Genomic DNA, 19,441 nt, shown 5'->3' with positions numbered 1-19,441 from the left:
CTCTCAAGATTCTCATCAGTATCCCAAACAATACTCAGTTTTGTTCCTTCAACTTTAAACCCATAATCATCATATGGGGGCAGCTGGATGTGTGTTTTGTGTGATTGATTCCACAAATTAGATATGAAAGAAACACGTAATCAGTGATACTTTAGTGCTGATGGATTTGGTATACATTCTTCCTCACTTCATCTTTGCTTTGTTCTTACTAAAATGGTGTTCCTTATTTTGAGAAGCCATTTATGATGTATGTCAACTGCATCACCATTGGGATTATTTGATTTTACATGTTTGAATATATCTACAAGACTTATACTCTCATCAACAAATTCACTGTTAAATTTCTTATAGTATGCACATCCAACAAGTCTGTGAAACCCTATTAAACCAGAGGAGCTCTCTGTGTCAGCCAAATTTCCTTCCAGCCAGAAATGAAACTGGAGTACTGAAAGAACGTGTTTAGGAAAGCAGCCTTTCCTAAACCAACAAAAAATGAAATATAATCGCACCCTGTTGCAATAAAAATTATCTGAAAGCATTTGTTTCGTTGTCCATCTGGAATTTCACAGACATCTGGATCTTGTGATATTGAGTCACTTAACTGATTAAGATGCAACCAGGAAATGTGACCTCGGGAACTCATCTGAATGTATATGTCCTTCTCCTTATTGATACCACATTCATCAACATGATTTAGTTCTCCAGATTCAAGGTAGGGGAGCCCAATGCACCATGGTACACACCAGTATCAGGGGATAATATGAGAGGATATTACTGTGTGATGATTTAACAACATGCAGCCATATTCGTGTGTCTGTTTCCTCATGATTTTCACTGAATACAGGATTGTGAACAGCATCTTGTATTTGGGCATTGATAACAAATGGAAATGCCTTGCCTTTGTCATTGCCATCAAATCCCTCTGCAACAAGCAATTCCTGGTTATATACAAGCAAAGGCTTCACCAGTTTTGGAATTTCTGTGCACATCAATTTTATCAGAAGCCTTTTGTTTTTTCTTTCACCCAAAAATATTTGCCATGGCTCTTTGGGAAGGGGAGATTCCAGTAATTCCAGTGTCAGTGAGTCATACACACAACACTTTTTCTTCTTGTTTGTATCCCTTGTCCACTGTTCCAGGACTTTGGGACTTGGATTTGATTGTGACAGAGAATTTGGATCATCAAATAGAAGGTGAACACTAGCATGCCTGAAATTTGGAGTGATCCACCGTCTGATTATATATTGAAAGTAGTCTTTAAATGATTTGTGGTGGCTCCTCATTGGGGCAGTCTGTATAATAAACATGCCCTCAAGAACAACTAGACCAGGCTTCCACTCAGTTTGTTGGGAGTGCATCTACCATGACATTTTCTTATTGATGTCTGGATGTAAGTACCTTGGTAGTGTTGGACTTTGTACCTTGGTGATACATACTACCATCTGCACCACATATGGCCCTGTAATGGTACAAATTGTTTGAACCCATCTATTGCTTGCCCAGTTTTAATTGAAAAAGCAAGTTGCTTTCTTAAACTCAAGTCTACAATTTTTTTTCATGCTGGTCACTGCTTCTGACTTTTCTTTTCACAGTTTTTACTGTAGGGAATGTTTTCAGCCTCGACTGGTGCTTCTGTGCTGGGCAACTTGAGCAATCTAGCAGAAATGTAACTATCACATCCTTTTTTGCCCCCATAATTCCGCTGTTTTCTGTAATGTTATTCAGTGTTTCCGGTAGTTTTTTTTTTTTACCATGCGTATGCCCTCCGCATGAGGTCACTAAAAATGCGTACTAACCTGATTTAAATGCTTACAATGTATTATCCTATCACAGTCTTTAGGTACTAACTGTTGCAAAACATTTCAAAACATACATTGTATTCTAAACAGACCTAACAACTTTTGAAGTGATTTGCGTTTACCAAACAATTATATAGACCAAACAAGTCTAGTACATTTTTCTTTTTACCAAAGCCCTTTCTTGGCTCTACCAAAAACAGGAAATCCATGGTTCAGATATTGTTATATCGCTCCACAGAGTTATAAATCAAAACTAACTATGAAGTCACCGCGCAAAAGTCACAAAGCTCAGAGTCTGATAACAGCTAAAATTTTGCCGGGTCTCTGCGTGCTCTAGAAGCGAAAATCTCTCTAGCCCTTTCATATGGGAAGTCGACGACACGAGGCCCTTCCATCGACAGCAACATCAAGTTATCAACATTGTCATCAGACAGTCTGCTACGCCTTGCCGTTTTGATCCTGTTCTGACAGCTGAAACCCCTTACATGGTACTGAAGACACGGGCATAACGAGTGCAATACATGCCAATTTTCGAAATGCAGGAAACAGTTCTGCGTACTCATTAGTAAGTAAACGACATAACTCGGTGAAATTAGGGTGGCCGTGCCCACGTAACGTGAATGACATCTGTCGAAACTCATTCCGCAGCGAGTGCTCATTCATTACGGGCTGCACGTCCGGGTCACCGTGGTGTGATCCAAAGTGATCGATAAGTGTCTCCAAAGACTCTCACGGAGTTCAGTGTCATGTTCCGGGTATTTACTCCCATTTAAGACTATTTTCAAGTCAAGAAAAACACACCAAATAAATGCCAGACAATTGAAATATTGGGTTTGTACTGTACGAATCAAAGGAGAAAGATGCTAAATATCTCCGATTTTTGCCCTTTCCATCGAATTAAAGGGTAGGTGTGGTAAGTACAGGACATGATGCTGCCACAAACCCAATATTTCAATAGTCTGGCATTTATTTGGTGTGTTTTTCTTGACTTGAATATACAGATGTTGGAATCCCAGTTGCTCCCCTTGTCTCAATATATAGAGGGAGTGAATAAGTCTAACCCTAACCCTAACCCTAACTTAAGCCTAACCCTAACCCTAACCCTAACCATCGGAAATACGTATCAACAAACAAACAAACAAATAAATAAATAAAATAAATAAATAAATAAATAAACAATCAAACAAAAAATAAATAAACTGCTCTTTATTGACAAATATTAACAAAACAGCTTTTCGCTGTTATGTTATTAAAAATAACAAATAAACAAACACAAACACATACACACAAACAAACAGACACAAATAAACAACGAGTACGAGTCCCCTGTGGTCCATGTTCAAAATTAACTGCTTGGTCACCATGTGTTTGGGACTCCCTAACAAAGTGATAAGTAGTTTCATGTAAAATGACACCGACAATTTTTTAAAGTCGTATTTGACTATATGTATGCTCATGTTGGCTTGTGCTCGCTGGCTAGTGGTCTAGGGGGATCTATGACTTCGATAGTTGAAAATGGGGAATACGAATCCAAAATGTAGAGTTGTATAGTTGAAAATGTGGAGTTCGAAAGTTGAATGTGTTGAGTTCGAAAGTTGAAAATTGGGAGTTCGAAAGTTGAATGTGTAGAGTTCGAAAGTTGAAAATTGGGAGTTCGAAAGTTGAAAATGTAGAGTTGTATAGTTGAAAATTGGGAGTTCAAAAGTTGAAAATGTGGAGTTGTATAGTTGAAAATTGGGAGATTGAATGTTGAATGTTGAGTTGTATAGTTGAAAATTGGGAGATTGAATGTTGAATGTTGAGTTGTATAGTTGAAAATTGGGAGTTCGAATATTGGCCTTGATTACGCGCCATATACATGTCGTGGCCACGAATGAGTATTGCTTAAATTTGTTTCAGTAAGCCGTCTGCTGTAGTATTATCGCGACTTTCCATCCCCGAACTCTAACATTATAGCTGGCCCGTTGTCATGAACACCGCGCACTGCTCTGTCGAGAGAGCCACAGTACAGAGCACGGCAAAGTCGTCATTCTCGAGTTTTTATTAACATAGCGTAGTCGCTCGTATCTGACCGCCGAGTACAGTAAAAGGTTAAAAATGTTGTTGACAGCTTTGCGGTATTGCATTACTTTATCGACCTTGTGACTAGCATCATAGCTTGTGAACAATGCAGTGGACGTTAATGAGATACATTCAGTCTTCGTAGAGGAGCAGCAACTCCGTTTTTGCGACCAGTCATGACTGATGCGCCGTCCGACCCGAGTCCAATCACTTTGTCAATATTTATGCCCTTGTCTGCAAGAACGGACGTTATTTTATCGGTCACAACTTCCGCGGTACCATTTAACATAGTGTAATTACCGGGAAATACTGTTCGTTGGCTACCTCTGTCGACAAATCTGATGAACAATAGTATTTTTTTCTGGACGGTTACGTTGACAGTTTCGTCGCACAAAATGCCGGCAAATGGCGACTCTGAAATCTTCCGTGAAATTTCCTCCCGGAGAGTATCGGCGAGTGCAGATTGTAGTGATCCTACACTTTCTTAGTGTGAGTAAGTGCCAGTGGCAAGCGCCTCTTAGCCATTTTCCCGCTGTAGTTCAATCAGGGAAAGAAACTTTCTGTTGGATATGTCCTCTCAGTTTGTGACAACAAATTGGACTGACATGATGCTCTGTATGGGAGCTAAATTGCTAAATTATCCAGCAGTTCCGGTGATGGTTAATGGATGGCAGTTTTAACGCTCAAGTTTATTAATGACTCGTGCGCTTCGTCCAATGCAATTTCCCGCCAGTTTATTCCTGTGACTGAAACAGTAAAACCACCATCACTTAGATGACCGAGTACACTATTTGGCATACATAACAGGTCCATCAAGTGCCTGGGAAAAAGCCGGAGATATGTTGGCCTGTCATACGCATGGAAAAGTGGGGCTAATATCTTAAGGAATGCCACCCTCAGAGTCCAGTTAGAACTCCGAACTGCCAAATACAAAGCAATATATGAAATACAATCACGATGGACAAAATCAGTCCAAAATTTAAATGTATCATCTTTTCCACACATATCAGTAATAAACATGAGGAATTCTTCTTCCAAGCCACTTAATTTGTATTTTAAATCACTCAGAGATGTGATTCTTTCTTCATGTACATTTGAGAATTTTTGCAAATCCTGTATAGATTTCAGTACAGACTTCAAAACTTCCTCAATAGCAAGAATTGTTGTATTTGATATCTGTATAGAGCTTCCCATGAAAGCAACAGAAATTGGTGGCACTGTTTAAAATTGTGACATTCGATTAATTTTGTCAAAAGGCCTTCCTCCTTATAATGACACTTTGCAATTTCCTTCAAGCCAGCATCCATGTACCCTACCGGACAAGGGAAATGGGCCCACTACGCGTGGGAATCACGGGTGTATATTCAGGAGAACGGTAACGTGTACGCGGTGGTACACGTTCTGTAACCCGAGTGTGTTTTGTTGGTTCACGTTCGTCCGTGTACTTGTACACGCGGGTCAAAGTCCGCTTCGAATCATGATTTTGATGAACCATCGCAAACCATAAAGGCATTCCCATGGGCACAAACTGCGCCCCACTTCTTGCAGACTTATTTTTGTATTCGTATGAAGCAGAGTTCATACAATCACTTCAGAAATCTGGATGTAAAAGGATTGCCCAGCGATTTAACAATACCCACAGATATATCGATGATCTCATCAGTTTAAACAATCCTGGTATATCCCATTATCTACACTACATCTACCCGGATGATTTAGAAATAAAAGAAACAACTGAAAGTGTGGACTCGGCTTCATAGCTAGACGTATTGTTTGAAATTAGACAAAATACACTATATACTAAGCAGTATGACAAAAGAGACGATTTCAATTTTGAAATCATAAACTTTCCCTTTTTGTCGAGCAACATACCATCATCTCCAGCTTATGGTGTGTACATTTCACAACATCTTAGATACAGTAAAGCATGCAATTCATATGAAGACTTTCGAGTTAGACACAGCCTATTAGCTCAAAAGTTAGTGAGGCAAGGATTCTCAGAAAGTAGATTAGTGAAATCATTTAAGAAGTTCTATGGTAGATACGGAGATATTGTATCAAAATATGACCTGTCTGTTACTCAAATGATGAGTGACAGCATACCAAATTTTGACTCACAAAAGTAATTTGGTGAATTCACCAAATAACAATGGATTTGTCGCTTTGGGTCAATCTTGACGGGTGCGGCTAGCTGGCAGGGTACGCTTATCCATTCCGGACACCTGGTACAACCACTATTTTGTGGTTCAAGATGACCCCATTGCCTTTGTCATTTTCAATATGTTCCTTGGACCTGGTAAATTTCTTAGTTACCTTGAATGATAACGATTAGTGGACCTGATTTGATGTCTATTTGAATGAGTACTGCGCCCTCACGAGTTCAGAAAATCTTACCCTTTGTAGGTATACTTGATTTCCACAGCCATGCTAAAGAATCGATCGGTAAAAATGCATGTGGATAACAGTTGCGGCGAAGCTGCAGTTGATTGATTTACCTTTATGTAATTACATAAACGTTGTGATTTCCACCATTTAGAACAGAAACCATCGTGTTTACCATTGAATTTTGGACAGCAGACTCTATGGTAACATCTGAAGCTTAGTGACAATGAGAAGTGTTCTGCGATCCTTAAACACACTACCGGCCTGCATAATGTTGCAAACTCTTTGTGCTATGAGGTCAAGTAAGGATTTTTCAACAGCCTATTTTTCACAGGCGTGAAAAAGTCAAACTCCGTGAATGCGCAATGTATCGAAAAATGCAACAACACGTAATCACGGTACTCCATGTTAGTACTAAAAATCGCCCGTGTGGCCAGTGCATAAGATGGCCGTGATTTATCTCAATAAAAGCACATACTTATGCATGCAGATAAAGGTAGGTATGATTTCAAATTCTTGGTTCAAATCGCTGGTAAATATACTGTGAAGAGCATGAATATTGTCTCCGATCCGAAATCAAATGTAGCCTTGAAGGAACGCGTATTCATATTTTTGAAAGTAACGGGAAGAACAGATTTTCGTATTCGTCGAGTTGGCTGTGTGACTTCGTCATATTTATTGTCAATAAAGCAACGGTAGCTGGTTGGTATTAGAATAAAGAAAGTTGCTTTGTGTTTTCTGTGTAATTAAAGGTAGCAAAAGTTCATGGTCGTTACTATGGGAATAGAGTAATGAAACAATCTCTATAACAGCTAGAGCAGTTTAGCAAGTTAATCATTAGTATGACATTGTCGAAAAAAGTCACAGAGGTACGAGAAATCTGAACGATTTCCGATACATAGTTCAGAGATCTTACAAAAAGGTCCCGAGAACTTCCACACAATATTCAGTTTGTCGACAAAGCCTGTATATATAAATATGTATGAGGTAATAAGGCCAAAGTAATTAAATTCTTTGTTTTGCGTCCCCACCCGCCTAGGTTTTTAAGGTTTTCATGAAAAACACACACAATGTATTTGAATAGGAAATTTTAGGACATGACCGCTTAGTTTTTCTGAACTAAAATAACTAAAATTTTGTTACAATTTTTTATTTGCTGCTATCAAATTACATTGTGTTAATTTTCTTGTGTGTGTTTTTCAGCCGCTTAGACGCGTACCTTTTCCCATTTTGAGTGGACGCAAAACAAAGAATTTAATTACTTTGGCCTAATTTAATTATAGTCCAGACTGACAGTCAGTTGTCAGTGATACAAATGCATGGTATACATACACAGGCTGTGATAGCAAGCTGAATACTGGCTAGTTCAACATGTTGTAGGGAGTAGAACAAGAACACAGTTATATAAGTTGAACAAAAATATTGTCAAAATTATCAAAGTTAATACAGCTACTCCCTACGGGTAGTGTCACTATCAGGTACCGCCCTGCTACTGCAATGTCACTGTCACTGCATACCTGAGCAGTGATAGAGATAGCTCTGACTTCACTGGCAGGCCAGCTTTCTTTTCAATGTTAAACTGGCCCTATCTATATGTTGACAAAAGTCAAAATAGAATGCCAGATACGTCGTTTCTCGGGAATGTTGATTTCGGATATACTTGCGACCTGATCTCTACAATTCAAATGAAGTTTAATGACATTGTGGAACATATCCCACACGCCTTTACACACCCGTGTCAAACGCGTAAAAACGGGAAGGTAGTGAAACCAAAAGCGGCATTGGCACTTACGCGCTTATCGCTACTTTGCAAAATTAAAGTTAGTGTACGCTTGCTTGTATTTTACCATTTTCTTGTACATAATTGTGTTTGATTGAATACGGATCGTCAATTAATGAACGTTTTGCTACTAAAACACTGAAATATTGACATTTGTGGAAAATTCGGGGGGGGGGGGCACCTGCCGCCCCCTCTAGGCTACGGCAATAAGAATTAACCCGCAGCAAAGTGATTTGTTGTTCGTCCTTACATATAATTATACCGTAAGAAGTCTACAAGTTATGATCGTCACGATAATCTTACTGTGGATGCTCACACATTATTTCTTGTGACGATACCACTGACTCGCTACTTCTTCTCGATTTCGGAAAAGAAGGGCGCGCTCAGTTTGCTTATCGTTCTCCGGCTTATCTCACATTGATGCTAGCTGGAGAACACACATTTGGCAAACGTCGCACAACGTCGCCGAAAAAGTTTGATATAAATTAAGAATGATTTGGTACATGAACTGCACAGTCCGTATGTTTTGCATCCAGAAATTATCAAGAAGGCCTAACTTTTCTGACAGAAACAAGTGTCATGATCTTGCAGCCACACATTTTGCATTAATACAACAACAACAACAACAACAACAACAACAACAACAACAACAACATCAGCGATTACATGCACTTCTTTAATGTACCATCGGAAAAGGCATGCATTAGCCGGGAACATTTTCTTTATGTATTAGATTTGATTGTTTGTCACCCAAGGAAACGTGCAAAATGCATATGATGGCTACAAAGTCTCTTGTCATTTGCATCTAGAAACGGACTCTTTAGGCTAGGCCTACATTGACAGTGTGCGGAAAACAAAGTGTTATATCTGTAGCTTTGAAATAGGGTTTAAGTCATTACACCTGAAAAGCGTTTTTCTGTAGCTTTACCAATAATCCACGCGGCGGCCGCTGTGTATCGAACCACACGTAACTGTGTCCTGATCCTGACGGAGACGACAACAACGCAACAAAATTGATAGAAATGACGCCCTCTGCGAGATGGCGACGAAGTATGCACGACAACGAGGCTATTTCAAGATGGTGGATATTGTGTGGCTCATACTCGTATAACAAACAATGTGATTGGGTAATCGCCAAACGACTTTAAGGCACTGTGATGTTAATTTTTTATCTCTAACATTGTCCCGAACACAATTTATTTAAAAGTGAAAGTTGGTTAAATAACAATTTTGAGGGGAAAAAACGCTCTACGGGAAACAGTTTGGTGACAGAGACAACGGCGTGACGGCGCCTTTGCAGCCAGTAGCCAATCAGATGCACTGTATTATTTAACAAAAGACCTAAGACGCTCGTGTTTCAGGCCCGACCATATTGATCTAACAAACTCGCCCGAAACATAGTAAAAATGCTGTACTTAGAAGACTATTTGGAAAGTATGTGTTCGCTTGTAAAGCCTCTTTGAACATTTAATAGTTAAACTTTCGATATAACTTGCTGTTTAGTTCGCACGCCGGACTGTTACTGACATATTCTCAATTTTTTACACAGTGATCGAACAATTACCAATGGATCTCCGAGAGAGGTTCACAGAAATACGCGAAATGGATTTGCAAGTACAAAGTAAGTTTTTACTTTCTGTCAGCTACTTTACCTTCTGTCAGCACGGTCCTTATAACTGAACATAACATAATGCATTCAACTACGTTTCAGATGCAATGGATAACTTAGATGAACGGGTAAAGAACTTCTTCAATAACGGCAAGAAGATGAAACCAGAACAGCGAGACCAGGAATACGAGAAAATTCGAAAAGTGAGTATGACTGTATAACTCGACACTATCAATATCAACTGCGTCAGGTAATGTTTTCTTTACATAAAGACAGAAAACTGTTTTAATTTTTCGTGTTCTTATTGTGTATTGTTCTCAGGACTATTACAAAGCGCTTGAAGACGCTGACGAAAAAGTGCAACTTGCTAACCAAATATACGACTTGGTAAGTAATTTACATAATTTATGCAAAGACGTATATTGTCACAATGAATATGTCCGCACACAGTCCCTCTACGTCCACTCACCTGTCTGGAAACAAACACGTTTCCTAACAGACTGAGACCATATCGAGCAGCTGTAAACTACAGGCGAGAAAAATGTATACCGTTTACAGTTTACTTCCATTGTTCCGCTGTTATTTGGATCATCGATGTAGACTTTACAATAATATCAATTATTAGCTTTTCAATTTTACAATATGGTATCAAGTTGTCCAATATCAATAACCATAAGTATGGGTATGATCTGCAAATTCAAGCTATGTTTTGCATTTGTATGATCGGTCAAACAAATTTGATATTGTCAGGATCCGTATTTTCTGGAAATTATTTTTTTACTTTCACATGTGGCACAGGAAAATGTTTGAAACATGATCTATGAAAACTTTTTCTTTTTTGCATTCATTTTGAAGCAGTCAACAAATATCTAATTTACTCCACTGTTCATATCGCATTCCTACCGTAATTCTTGTTTGTTTTTCTTTGCATTTGATATTCCCAGCAATATGCAGTGCACATATTGATTTATATTGATTTTGACAAATTATGTAGTTATTTTGACTTTGCAATTTAATTTTTGAACATCTATATCAATATGAATATTAGTCACATTTAACAAATATCAGAAAAGACAATATCTGACATTGTTATTTACATGTCAGCAGTGAAATTATGAATTTCGTAAATGCCAGAGATAACGTGATTTTTAATGTTCTTCAATAAAATGAAAGGCTTTTCAGTCTTATGCCCTTTTCCCAAATTATATTTTGAGCGACATATCTGACATCTCCAGAATTAAATTTGAGCAACATGTGAAAATGTAATTTTGATATTTAAAAAGTTTATATCCATATTCAGAGTTCTTAATGGCATCATATGGACGATATAGAATCATGCTGACGTACATTCTTTGATGTAGCAAGTATTTCTTGGATCGTAACTTCATGGAGAATTTTCAATATTTGGACTTATTTCTATCAGAGAACCTCGGTTTTTCTGTGGTCTTTGATGCAACATGGCCACTTGTGACCTGTTATCCCTTCAGAAAGGAGGCTTAAGTTTAACCCTTGATTAATGTTAAAGAGATACAGTCGTCGTAACTGGTCTCAAAAGTTGTATGGGACCCATATGACCAATGGCAACACTGTATCCCATTTACGATAGTGATTGATGAAAGTTAAAATATGTCTGTCATAATCTACATCCTATAATTTAAATGTTGCACCTATGATGATGAGGTGCATCTAGATATCGTGTACAGAATACATTGTTTGTAAACATGAAAGTCGCATAGGCACAGTTCCGACAACTGTTTCCATTTAATGTTCTTATTCATGTGGATGTACCAGTCACTAAGTGTAATTACTGTGGCTACTTTTGATTTTTAGGTTGATAGGCATCTTCGCAAATTAGATCAAGAACTCAACAAATTTAAAATGGAACTGGAGGCCGACAATGCAGGTGTTACTGAAATACTTGAAAGAAGTGAGTAGCCCTTATCAAGTATTTGCCGTTAGATTTTTGATATTGTTTCTCTGTCAGCTCATAGATCTCCAAAAACATTCCCCAAGGGTCTATGGTCAGCTGGAGAATTGGAATCCTAGTTGGAACCTCTGTTAGCAGTAACATGAATGATAGTTGTAATAGGAAATAGCATAGATATTCCATACTCTGCGCACAAAGATCTACATAGATTGTTTAATTAGGTAGGTGCAAATCACTCCAGAGTACTGATATCAGAAATTCAGATGACCTCAGTATTGTGGATACTACCAAAATACAGTTATTTGTTGATCAGGGAAAATATTCAGCTTTAGTAAGTAAACTTGTATGAACTATCGAGACAGTTTATCATGTGTAATGATATTAGCTGTTTACACTAGTCATCTCATCAACAAATTGTTTGGTTTCACCTAACACATCATTGTCATTTGTTGTGGCGTTCTCCATCATCAAGGTTTGAAGAATGTCACTGTTAGTGCGTTGGTCCATAAACATCAACAGAAACATTATTTTGGTGCAAATGAAAAAAGTGTTGACTGTTACAAATAAATTTCAAGCTTACAATCTGCCCATAAGTCCTACTTTTAACAGCTTAATTCTGAATTTTGAAATGTTGCTGATTTACAACTTGGGCTTTCATTGCTGTTCAAAATAGTTATGCTTGATGTCAACTGCAAGGATTCTTGGCTTTCACTGTTGGGTTAGACCAAAATGCAATGAATGGACTGTTTACAGACTGACTCGCCATGGGCAAAATTGTGATGCCAGATGGCAAATCTCCCGGTGTAGAGTTGATTAGATCAACAAAAATGAATTTGCCACCACTGAAAGTGATATTGTTTTATTTCTCAGAAGGTAGGACTGCATCCAGTAAGGAAAGTGTTTCCTTCCTTAAATACAAACTGCAATCACACCGTGTCAGTGATGAAAGAAAATTTATTCTGTTCAATTGCAGTTAAGTTAGTGACATTGTCGATATTTCTGTCACAGTTTCCAAATCCTTCAGTAGAAACAAAAACAGTGGTTGTCCAAATTGTTGAATTCTAAAGACGTATAAATGTCAAACCGTGGCATGATTGATTATTGTTACCGTTCAGTGTTGGTTGTCACTGACCTGAAAGCGTTGCATCTGTTTCAGGATCTCTGGAACTTGATGCACCATCACAACATAATCATCAGAGGGAGAGTAAGTATCTGTTAACTTTCAGTATACTGATATGTATGTGGTATGATAATCTTACACGTTGTGACGCACACCAGCATGATTTCAGTATGGTTTCAATTTTAGTTCTGAGAACATCAGGGAGAAAGGAAATATTCTACGCAGTGAAGGGTTAGCGTGTAAATTTTCCTGCAGTTTTCCCAGTCAGTCTCCCTCTATCATACATGTAGCTAACATACAATTTATATTAGGGGATGAAAGAAATTTTACCAGGGTTCCAAACTAAAACAATTTAGCAAGGTTTTTTAATCTTTGCAAAAAACACTCCAAAAGATAAAAAAACAAATGTCCGTTACCTGTGTAGTGTGTCTGAGTAAACCCCCCCCCCCCCAAAAAAAAGAATGGCACAAACCATATATATACCGGTGCAGAAGGAAATGGGGTTGATGGAGGTAAACAGAAGAAGTGGCTGTGCTTTTTGTTTTATGTCAGGGTAGGTTAGTAAATTACCTTTTTTGTGGAAGAGAGTACAATTAAATATTAATATCAATGTAACAACTTCGAGCAAAGAATAAGTTTTTTCAAATTAAATGTTGACCCCCCCCTCCCCACAGAAAGGAAATACACTACCAGTACTGTTGAGAACCCTGTGGAGAAAAAGGCCAAACCAGAGAAGCTTCTTTCCAAACTTGCAAGTGAGACGTCTCTTGATGCCCCAGGACACAACAGTAGTAGTTCAACTCCACCGGCAACAGCCCTGGTACAGGCCACAAGTACTGCAGATAGTGCAAACACTGCACAGACATCACTCTCATACAGGCTAGGACAGATGGGTGCCGGAACAAGTGCCATAGCACTGGCAGCAGCACAGGCTGTGTCTCATACACTACAGGTAAAGTATATTTACTCTAGACTGATTTAATTCCACTGATATGCCATATATTGTTGAACAGGAAGACTAAGATTTCTTAGTTGTGAATGGAATTTATTTGCTGTACATGTACATTATGATAAAGACATAATTTGTGCTGGTTAGTGGATAGCAAGAATATAACAGCCCATGAATGTAACGGCTGCATTATTCAGCGCATGTGCCCGAAGCATTGCAAGTATACGTGAGTTTTTGTCACATAGATTAATTTTATTCCTCACTATTTTCATGGTTGAGTAAAATTTTGAAGCTGGTAAAACTTGACTTTGAAGATAGATAGTGTCACAAAATTAAAGAGTTTACTTTTGTTTTCTGTTAATGCATGTTACAGTAAAAACCAGCTGAGAATGAACAACGAAATTGATCTAAATGTACAAATTTTCTTGTAACTACAGACAGAGGCAGAAGATAACCTGTGGAGGTTGACACATATGAAGTCCATAATGTTGAAGTGTGACATACTAGATCAGGCTCATTTCTTCCACATTGTACACTACCTTGTGCTATACTGCACTATACACTTTCAGCAACTATGCGCACATTGTGTGTGTTGATTTTCACCACACTGATCACAAAAAAGTGCTTGAGGTTTGTGCACTGTGCAGTAATCATGCCTTGAGACTGCTCGGGCAATGCACTAAGGAGGTGTCCAACAGATGCACACCTGATGCACTGCTGCGCAAGTTTTTCCGGTCATCATGCTGTATACAGGATCATTTGGAAAGTTCACGTTGAAGAAATTGTCAGTCATTGATGAGCCATTCTTGGTGATTCGTTTTGTTTTAATTCAGATGCAACAAGGGCGACGGACGGCAAGTATACGAGCTACCTATGATGCATTGAGAAGTGGTGCCGATTTATCTCAGATGTCAGGTTACACAGGTGCTTACAGCACATCAACCACTCCTGCCGCTGCCAATAACAGATCATCAGACTCAAGGTCACAAAGAAGTAACAAAAAGTGAGTGTATAGAGGGAGGTAGTCATCTTTTCATCAACAAGATTAGTTAAAAACATCAATAGATATCAGCTAACTACTGAAAAAAAAGGTTTTCCTGCTTTTCAAGAACAATGCTCTTGGAGAGAGAAATTACTTGAAAAACACTTTATTTAAAAGCTTGGTTAGCAGTAACTTTGATGTATTTCTTGTATTTTGTTCAGTTTGTGAGAGACAGCTGTGTTGTTCTACCGTCAAAATTACATCCAAATGTCTTGTATTCAACTAACCAAGATAGCATGTTTGCATTTTAAGGTAGTATGTCCCTCGAAAGTGAAAAGATTTTGCTCAAACTATTAATATCTATATACATGTAAGCTCATACTTGCATGCCACATCAAACCAAATGTGAGCCAGGTGTCATTGACGCTGTGTTTAAGTTTACATGTAAAGATATAGTGCTGACGCAAAGAATTTTCCACAATTTGCAAAATTGGCGCGAAGTTTTCAGAAAAGCACATTTGTTAGATGTCACACTGAGTCTGTGTATCTGTCCCTTAGGTGCATTCTACCTTAACCCTTTCAGCACCATGGTTTGTCCCAAATCCATTGTTTTCTATGGTAAAGTTGGACCTGTATACAGGGAACTAGGGGTGAAAGGGTTAATGTTGTATGGTACTGCGAAAATCAAATTTGAGTCTATACTTGAATTCATTCAAAATATTCTGTACGTTCTTTTTCATACAGGCAAAACTCAAGAAGTACATCATTTAGGGCAGAGCCAACACCTCCACCGCCACCACCACCTCCAGAAGTGGTTCCTGATCCGGTTGTTGAGACTGCTGCTGTGGAGCCAGATTGGACCTTTGATCCAAATGAACCACGTTACTGTGTGTGTAATCAGGTGTCCTACGGAGAAATGGTTGGCTGCGACAATGATGATGTAAGTATACTCTGCTTGCGAACTTTTGTAACATACTTTTCACCTAACCCTGTTGCTAAACCTAATCAAAGAGATCTTCAGTGAAAAATGGCTACATGGAACTGTGAAAATATTTACACCCAGTAAGTACACAACTACAGCAATGTCACCCATGCATGTATGACAGCTAGACCATGTGCAAAGACTGTCAGAAGCCTGTGGTACAGATCTTTGTTGGCAAAGATGGCGTAGGGTTTTAACAGTGCTGTGATACCGTCTGTACACTGTACCGGTATTGTGAAGACCTTGCTACCTGATGTACAATATTGAGCATAGTTGGGTTTTACACAACCTGAATTTTATGCTTCTTAAAGACTGTATACTGTATAACATGTAGGTGACCGCACTCCTCCGTAGGCATACATATAGGACATGATATGAAAGTTTTCCATTAAATGCCAAACATCATGGTACACTTGGAGACCTGTTGCCCAGGGTGCGCCTTTCATATTATTTCATTAGTATGTTTAACTAGTTCACCCCAATTCCCTGTTAAATCACCATTGATATCAGGAGATTTGAGCCGAACAACTGTGGTGAAAGGGTTAGAATCTCCAAAAGCTTGTGAATCAACAGACTCTCCAGCATGCTTTGAGCTAATAACATTGGACTCTCTATCTGTAGAACCTTTTATTATACAGTATATACATTAGAACGAATACTTGCTCTGAAACTCTTCAAGTCAATTGAGAATTTTTCTTGAAAAATTCTGATCTTGAATGTTCACTCGGGAATGTATCCCCAACATTCCATTGCCTTTAAGCGATTGTGGTACACCCACTCAGTGTCGTCATATTTTTTGCACTCTGCAGTGTCCAAATGGAGAGTGGTTCCACTATGGTTGTGTGGGACTCTCTGAGGCCCCCAAGGGTAAATGGTACTGTCCCCAGTGCACAGCGGCAATGAGAAGAAGAGGAAGAAAACTGTGATGTGTGATGTGACGTGCACCAGGAACCCAGGGCATGGAAACAATGCACACACACAGACAGGGATGATATCATGAGTTGAAGTTGTCGTCTGTCACCAATATGTTTCTGCAGAACGGAAGTAAGCTTGCCAGTGTTAATGTGTTCAAGGGAGGAAAACTACCGGACTCACGTGCTAGACAAAGAATTTAAATTTGTCATTCTTTGTAAAGATACAAAGCATTGAGCAGTGAGTGTAGATACAGTTTCTGTCATTTTTGACGTCAGAGTAGGCTATCTTGACAACTTTTCCATACGCTACTTTTAATCTCTTTCACGTTTTTGTGGTCTTTTTGGCAGTATGACTATCAGTGGCTGTGTGCAAATAGAGTTTCAAAATGCATTTCCTGTAATGAATTCAGGACAGCCATCAAGTATAGAGTAAAACAAATGGCTGTTGTAATATCCAAAAGGACATCTGTGCTAATGCAGTGGTTGCAATAAGGACACATACATGTATGGTACAGCATGTCAATCAGTGTCCAATAGCATGGTTGAGTTGCTCAGGTTACACATTAATAAAGGTGGGCATTTCTCCGCATTTTGCCTCGAGTAGTGTGGGCACGCCTTTGAAAAAAAAAAAATCATTTCTGTCACAAAAATTTTCACAACACCCAGGATTCTTTGCATTGAGTGTTTCTCTGACCAGGCAGAACACTAAAATTGGCCAAAGTATAGACACATGAAAGTCTTGCCTGTTCTGACTTTCAGTCAGTTGATGATGAGTACATAGGTGTATGACGTATGAATAGGTTGAGCAGCTCGTTGATTACTCAAATCACAAATTGCTGTCCCGTTTTATTGGTGCAACTACCTCAACATGACAATCAATGGCATTTGACATGAGTACATACATGCACTGATAAAAGTCTTGGGTTATTTTTTTTCCCTGGTGAACATTATCTCTGTGTGTAAATGGTAGTTAGCAAATGTATGTGAAGGGGGATCATACATGTATTGTGTAAAACATAAAAAAATATTATGATGACTTGAAAATGGATCTTGACAACTGACCAGGTCAAACAAAAATGGTAATCTTCTGTATGCTTGAGGATGTCTGTGTGATACTCTTGTTAAACAGGTACATATATGTCATTCCATGGTGTCATTCCATCAGTGGAGAAAACGACACAAACTTGTGAAAATTGCATACACTGTTGTATGTATTGCAGGCAGTGGTTTTGCAGCCTCTCCAGTTTACTTTTGTCAAAGAGACTTTCCTTCATCCCTCAGTTCTTACTCATAGGTATGTTGAAATGTAGGAGAGCTTTAAATTTTGTGCATCGTGTTTGAAGACCGTTTGTTTTACGTTGGTTGTTTCAGTAGTTTTTTGACCTCTTGAACTTAAGTAGATACTGTTCTGCATATTTTCTTGACGTGGGAGCTAGAAGCACACCATGTTAGTGTCGGAGCATCATTCAAAAGTAGAGTTGTATCACTGTAATAACCACAGTGATACTGACTGTCATCCAAATCAGCTTCCGGCCATCAGTGGACAATTTCTGGCTCTTAATTTGTCAAGTCGGTGCACACATGGGTTACAATTTATATTTCAAAATGAACAAGGTACCATGATAGTCCAGTTTCCATCACCGGATATCAGTGTCATCAGTTGGGCCACAGCCAGATCCGGTCGTGGCAGCTTGTTTGTGTGGTTGTGTTTACTACATTTATGTTGGATTTTTCTGTGATGTTTTATCGTTTTGTAATATGTGTCTCACCAAACGTTTTCAGCTGTGAGAAACTCATACCATAGAAACAGTGACAGATTCTTTGTGTACTTTTATCAAGGTACCAACTTGTACAAATAGTCCTTCATCTCCATACCTGTGTAATCATGAGCAGTGCAATAAATTACATGTATGTAGTTGCTGCCGACGTAGTGTGCGTATGTCGGCTTTTGGTGTGTTATCAGGGAGTAGACTTGAAAATTGAAAACCAGGAATGCACAAAGATCTGTATTTGTTAGTAAGCTGTTCCTGACATGTAGGGTGTGACACGTCTTCCAAGATTCCAGGGTTACCAGTGAATGTGTTCTTTGTTAGAGTGAGTTTGCATAATACGAAACATCAAGCGTCTCTAGTCTTGAACAGCAGCGTAGTTGTTTTTTTCCCTGGCAGTGAGTGAATATACGTGTGAGTAGTTGAATATCAGTTCTCTGAAGTGTTAATTGTAAATCTATGTCACTGCACAAGCTTCAAATGCAGGGATGTAGGGCTAGAAATTTTCGTATTAGCTTGTAACCGGAATTTTTCATGGAGACCGCTGTATCTGAGTGCTGGAATAACAGTTCTGCTCTTTAATATTGTGTAATTGAATTCTTATGAAACTTAATCTGTTCAAACTTTATTTCATCCATTGAAGTATGCCAGTGCTGTTCTGACATATAAAGCCGACTGTTTAGAATTTGGATGCAGATTTCATGTTGAACGTGTTTGGACATGTGTTGCATTTCACATTTTAGTCTTCATACTTCAGTGAATACAGAGTTACCATTGTGCCTTTTCATTTCCTTAACATTCTGTTTCTTGCCATCATTTTACTGCGCTCAGTTGATGCGACTCGCAGCTCAGAAGACGGCGTGTACCAACAATGTGCTGCATGACTTGCTGTGGGGGAAAAATGTGATTAGTGTGAACTTTGCGTTTCAAGGAAAGTTTCATTTCATCACCTCATTCTTTGTCAATAATGTACATTTATGTCAAAGTTTTTCCGGGTTGGTATGGGTTTATTTTTTTCTTTGTGAATGAGTGCAGGTCACTCCCTAACTATTTGCAATTATGCAGAACACTTTCCAAGTTGGGATTATTCGAAAATATGGGTAAAACTTTTATTCTTCAAATATTGTAAATATGGAGTTTAGTTCAATAAAGCAACATCTACCTGAA

General features: G+C 38.6%; 1 protein-coding gene across 1 annotated transcript; it reads left to right on the top strand.

Moving 5' to 3' along the window:
• The first annotated feature begins 9,299 nt into the window (after positions 1 to 9,299).
• Positions 9,300 to 19,441, top strand: LOC139135041 (inhibitor of growth protein 3-like). The gene is made up of 10 exons (XM_070702228.1): positions 9,300 to 9,456; positions 9,572 to 9,643; positions 9,734 to 9,834; positions 9,953 to 10,018; positions 11,462 to 11,558; positions 12,715 to 12,762; positions 13,353 to 13,630; positions 14,461 to 14,630; positions 15,354 to 15,549; positions 16,401 to 19,441. The coding sequence occupies exons 1-10, from the start codon at positions 9,429 to 9,431 to the stop codon at positions 16,515 to 16,517; spliced, it is 1,173 nt and encodes a 390-aa protein (XP_070558329.1). The 5' UTR covers positions 9,300 to 9,428; the 3' UTR covers positions 16,518 to 19,441.

The sequence above is a fragment of the Ptychodera flava genome, chromosome 6 (genome assembly GCF_041260155.1).
Source record: "Ptychodera flava strain L36383 chromosome 6, AS_Pfla_20210202, whole genome shotgun sequence".
Lineage (NCBI taxonomy): Eukaryota > Metazoa > Hemichordata > Enteropneusta > Ptychoderidae > Ptychodera > Ptychodera flava.
Note: the sequence above shows the minus strand (reverse complement) of the source record. Positions and strands in the feature narration are given on the sequence as shown.